The sequence below is a fragment of the Anolis sagrei genome, chromosome X (assembly GCF_037176765.1).
Source record: "Anolis sagrei isolate rAnoSag1 chromosome X, rAnoSag1.mat, whole genome shotgun sequence".
In the NCBI taxonomy this organism is placed as follows: Eukaryota; Metazoa; Chordata; class Lepidosauria; order Squamata; family Dactyloidae; genus Anolis; species Anolis sagrei.
Genome location: NC_090034.1, coordinates 83,371,254 through 83,376,763, shown reverse-complemented (window position 1 = coordinate 83,376,763; position 5,510 = coordinate 83,371,254). Strand labels below are relative to the sequence as shown.

General features: G+C 46.9%; 1 protein-coding gene across 1 annotated transcript; it reads left to right on the top strand.

The window, feature by feature from the left end:
* The first annotated feature begins 2,501 nt into the window (after window positions 1-2,501).
* On the top strand, window positions 2,502-4,672 carry FAM167B (family with sequence similarity 167 member B). The gene is made up of 2 exons (XM_060784140.2): window positions 2,502-2,937; window positions 4,089-4,672. The coding sequence occupies exons 1-2, from the start codon at window positions 2,641-2,643 to the stop codon at window positions 4,350-4,352; spliced, it is 561 nt and encodes a 186-aa protein (XP_060640123.2). The 5' UTR covers window positions 2,502-2,640; the 3' UTR covers window positions 4,353-4,672.
* Window positions 4,673-5,510: the final 838 nt, after the last annotated feature.

Genomic DNA, 5,510 nt, shown 5'->3' with positions numbered 1-5,510 from the left:
CCTTTCCGCCAAGGGGAGGGTTATTTCTGAGACTCCAAGTGGGGGAGGAGAGCAGCATGATGTGCATGTGCGAGCGAAAGAGAGCAGGCAAGGCTGGAGGGAGCCTCACACCAGCAAGTCCATTAAAAGCGTAGGAGTTCTGTGTGGGAAGTTTGGCCCAATTCTATTGTTAGTGGGGTTCAGAATGTTCTTTGATTGTAGGTGAACTATAAATCCCAGCAACTACAACTCTCAAATACCGAGGTCTGTTTTCCCCAAACTCCACCAGTGTTCGCATTTGAGCATATTGAGTATTTGTGCCAAGTTTGGTCCAGATCTATCATTGTTTCTGAGTCCACAGTGCTCTCTGGATGTATTTATTTATTTATTTATTTATGTATTTACAGCTTTTATATTTCGCCCTTCTCACCCCGCAGGGGACTCAGGGCGGATTACAGTGTACACATATATGGCAAACATTTGACATACAAACATATACAGACATACACAGAGGCTATTTAACTTTTTCTGGCCGCCAGGGGAGCTGTTGCTTTCATCGTCCATGATGAAGCACTTCCGCATTCCCCGCATGTTTCCCCGCTGGAATGCTTTGCTGGAGTCTTCTTTATGGCCTCATAAATCAGTTAATTTAACCTCCCCACACTTTAAGGTGGTACCTTATTTTCCTACTTGACAGATACAACTGTCTTTCGGGTTGCAAAGGTCGACAACAGGCTACACACAATTGGTTGGAAACCCACTCCAACCCGGGCTGGCTTTGAACTCATGATCTTTTTGGTCAGAGTGATCTTAATGCAGCTGACACTCAGCCAGCTGCGCCACAATCCTGGTGCCGGGATGAGGTGAACTACAACTCCAAAACTCAAAGTCAATGCTCACCAAACCCTTCCAGAATTTTCTCTTGGTCATGGGAGTGTTGCATCCCAGTTCAAGAAACGGGACCATAAGATTAAATCCACCACACTGGACTGTAGGAAAAGCAATCCTTGTTTATTGATGAAAAATTGGTTACAAAAGAAAGGTAAATGCAAAGTCAAAAAGCCACAGAAAAACACAGCAGTCAGTAGAATCTCTGAACTTGAGCAAAATTTCAAAAGCCACAATACAAGAACCTGTTAGCCTTTTACTAACCATGAACTTGATAACTAAGCCTCTGGGATTACCGGCCATGAAACACAGGAATTCTGCCAAGGCACAGCCACAGTCCCAAACGTTGCTTGATCTAAAGAGACACCCGGCAGGAGGCCTCTTAAACCAAAGAAGCTATTCTTTGAAACGCCCCTTGACTTTGAAGCCTGGGCCTGTCTCTCCTGTAAACGATGTGACCTTCGTAGAAACTGGAAAACATTTCTGTCTCTAACTATCTGTTCTCTTCGGTCCTCATTAAAAACCCCAGGTGGAGAGATATCACGGCTAGTGATATCACGACTAACTTCGAAAACATTTTCCTCCAGCTGTTGAGTTTCATTTTCATCCCCGCTGACCTCTGCATCAACAACAGATTCCACACTGTCAGGTCAGGGAGAGCTTGCTCAGTTGGAAAAACTATCAGAGAATCCGGTTCACACAGATCAGGATCAGGCTGAACCCCAACAGGGAGTTCTGTATACCAAGTTTGGTTCAGTTCTATCATTGGTGGCGTTCAGAATTCTCTTTGATTGTAGGCGAACTATAAATCCCTGCAACTACAACTCCCAAGTAACAAAATCAATATCTTCCCCAAACCCACCAGTATTCAGATTTGGTATTGGTTTTTGTGCCAAATTTGGTCCAGTGAATGCAAATACATCCTGCATATCAGATATTCACAGTACAATTCATAACAGTAGCAAAATTACAGCTAGGAAGGAGCAACAAAAATAATGTTATGGTTGGGGGTCACCACAACATGAGGAACTGTATTAAAGGGTTGTGGCATTAAGACGATTGAGAAACACTACTCTCTTGAAAAGCTATAGAAAAATGTGCTATGGCAGGATGTCCCTCCCGCAAAAACAAAACTTTTGCAGTTTAATACACTTTCTCCATGTTTTTTTAAAAAATGATAGAACCCATTAGGAAATTACATTGCAACCCAGGAACAAAAAATCATGTTACATAGCGTAATAATAACAATATTGCTCATTATCGCTTCCACTATTCCATAGCAATGAGACACTGCAGTTTAAGTGGTATCAAACTGTATTAATTCTCTCGTGTGGATGCCCCTTAGGTCTGAACAATGAGATGCCACTGACCTTTGAATGCAGATCTGGGAGGAGGACTTTTTTTTTTTTTTTATAATGACTCTCCTCAGATAATTATAGAAGCAGGAAAGGAAGGAGTGTCCAGGGGAATAAATGACTTTACAGTGTAAACTTTACCCAGCTTACCATCTTTTATGTCCTCATTGAAACTTCCTTTTCACAGAACTGGGTGTCTCCTCCAGTTGCAGACAATGATAGCATTTTTTTAAGGAGCTGGGTCATTGACCTCTGGATAATTAAAGTTCCTGCCTTTTTAAAAAAAGGTCCCAAGGTCTTTATTGTCCCTGAAATAAACAGCTCTGGGCGATGCATATATAAAAATTCACACAGAAAGGGAAGAGTGCATGGGTTTGCTGCTTGTGGCCGAACCCACTCTGGTTTGCAAAGCTGTGCTATGGCTCTGGTGAGGTTCAAGGAACTGGGGGAAGAGGACCCGAACCCGGAGGAAGAGGACCTCGACAGTGTCAAGGCCTTGGCGGCAAAGCTGAAGCTACAGACACGGCGACCCTCCTATTTGGAGTGGAAGGCCCATGTGCAAAGCCCCTCCTGGAGGGACAGCCTCAGGACCTGGCCTGAGAAACAAAGCCAAGGGGCCATGGGGACCGAGGAAGGCCACCTAACCCCACCAAAGAAGGCTGTCTGTGGGTTCCCCAGCATTGAAGAGGCCTTTGAGTGGCTCCGGGCAGAACTGGTGAGTAGGATTCTGTTGGAAATCAACCTGAGACCCCTGAGGCTGATGGGTTCACTGATAATTTAGAGAGGATTGTGGGATTGCCTGTGGGATTTCCTGGGGCTCATATGATCTGATCATCAACCATAATAAAGTTTACTTACTTTCTTCCTGGGGCTCGAAGTGATGAAGATTAAAGTCTGGAGAATTATACTTTTATCTGTGAGAAATCTGACTCGGAAAGTACAGGGATTCAAGGTCAATCTGAGGAGCCAGAAACTGCAACATTAGATAAGGAGTTGGTCAAAGAAGGATTTCAGGAGAAAACACCTGGAGTTATGGAGATCAACAAAGGTTTTCATTTACAGATCAGAGTAGAAAATAGATATTGTAGGTCCGAGCACTTACGTGAGAAAGTTCAGAAGAGATTTTGTGTGTGTGTGTGGGGGGGGGGGGGGGATCATTACTTCATGGATGCTTATTAATTAACCTAAGAGTTGGTTCAGGCAACGTAGTGTTCAAGTCAGAAGTTAGGCCTGAGTTCTCTGGTTTTGAATTTTAGTTTCCTGAAAGTATTCTATGTTCTTGTTTTTATATTCCTGCTTAAGTTTATGAAGTATACCTTTTGCTTATGGACTCATGCTGTACTTGTGTGACTTTTTGGCTATTCCTGGACTGTGTTACCTTGGGATCTGCATGAAACATTTGGATTACTGTTTAGATTATCATCTATTGCTAAACTTTTTTGGAGTATACATTTACGTTCTTTATTCCTGCCTATACTTTTAATGTGTTTCTACAATAAACTGTTTGTTTACATTCCGGACTCTTGTGTGGTGCTGTGGTCATAGGGGTTCCCAGGCCTGGAGTGCAACAGATCATGGCAAGGTTGAATGGGGTTGGGCTAGATGACCTTTGGGTGCCCCTTCCAGATCTATGGATTCTAAGTCAGTAGGTTGGAAGGGAACTTCAAGGACCATCCAGTCCACCTCTCTTCTGTCAGGGAGGAATAGCACCATCCAAGCCCTCCCAACATCACAATTTTGGCTCATGTTCAGACTGGATGTTGTCTTCCTGGCATAGTGGAATGGGGTTGGACTGGATGACCTTCAGTTGCCCCTTCTATGCAGTTAACCTGTGATTGTTCTCCCTTTCTTCCTCCTTTTCTCCAGCGGGCCATGCAGGCGGTGGACCACTCTCTGGCCCGGCAGCTGATGTCCCTCCGGGCCCAGATCCACCGGCTGAAGGTGGAGCAGGCCTGCCACCAGCACAAGGAGATGCTGGACGATGCCACCTTTGAGCTGGAAGGCTGCGAGGAGGACTCTGACCTGCTCTGCAACATCCCCCCCAAGATGGCCTTCCTCCTCTCCACCCCACTCAAGCACATCGGACTCACGCGCATGAACATCAATGCCCGGCGGTTCTCCCTTTGCTGAATGGTTGCAGATGCAAAAGATGTATATTGGGGGTCTCATCCCTCACTCTCTCCATCCCTTTCTCACTTTCTCCCTGCCTTCTTTCTTCTTTTCCATCTTTTCTTCCTCCTTCCCTTTCTTCCTCTCTTTCTTCCATTCTTCCTTCCTTCCTTCCTTTTTCTCTCCCTTCCTTCCATTCCTTCCTCCTCTCCTCTTTCCCTCCCTTCTCTCTCTCTTCCTTCCACTCTTTCCTCTTCCCATCCATCCTTTCTTCCTCCTTAATTTCTTCCCCTCTTTCTCTCCCATTCTTCCTTTCATCTTTCCTTCCTTCCTTCCTTCCTTCCTTCTCTCTGTCTTTCTTCCACCCCTTCATTCTCTTTTCCTTTTTCCTTTCTCTCTTCCACCAGGGGCGGCTCATCCATTATGCAAAGTAAGCGGTCGCAGAACCCTTTTTTTTTGCCAGGGGCGCAGAGGCGCCTCTGTAAATGCCCCTCGACTGCCACTTGAGGAGCGCCCCCTCAGCTCACAACAGCCCTAGCAGTCCGGGGGGAGCCTCGGCTTTCTTGCCTCGCTGCCGGGCAGTCCTCTTCCCAAAGGGGCCGGGCCCTTGAGCCTCACCTAGCTCCTCTCGTTTCTGTTCCACCCAGCCACCAGGTGTGTGAGCAGAGCCGGCGCTCAATCATTCTCTGCGTTTGATCCCTTCCCCATGATCGGCTCCCTTTCCCGATCCCCCGGTGCTCCACCTGCCTCCTCTCCTCTCCCCAATCCGCGGGTGGGCCAAGGGGCGGAGCCGCTGCGCTTGGCCTGCTTCGGGTCCGGAGGCGTGTCTGAAGATCCCAGCATGCACACCAAAAGTTGCCTCTTTTCTTGACTTTCTCTTCAGCCATTGGGACCAAGAGAGAGAGAAAGACCCTCCGGCTGGAGGTATCTCCCACCTCCGCTCCCTCCTTTGGTTTTGCGCCTACCTTCAGGAAAGGTGGGCATCTCCACCTCTGTCTCTCTCTCTCTCTCTCTCTCGGTCCCAATGGCTGAGGAGAAAGTCAGGAGAAGAGGTGACTTTTGGTGCACACGGCGGGGTCTTCAGGCACGCCTCCGGACCCAAAGCGGGCCAGGCAAGGGAGCAAATGCGGCAAGTCTAGTTACTGGGATGTATAGTTCACCTACAATCAAAGAGCATTC

What these genes read in the sequence shown, in the direction of transcription:
- FAM167B (XM_060784140.2), top strand. Translation starts at nt 2,641, where the DNA reads ATGGCTCTGGTGAGGTTCAAGGAACTGGGGGAAGAGGACCCGAACCCG. An exon ending in AGTGGCTCCGGGCAGAACTG is followed by an intron (nt 2,938 to 4,088) that starts GTGAGTAGGATT and finishes CCTTTTCTCCAG; the next exon opens with CGGGCCATGCAGGCGGTGGA.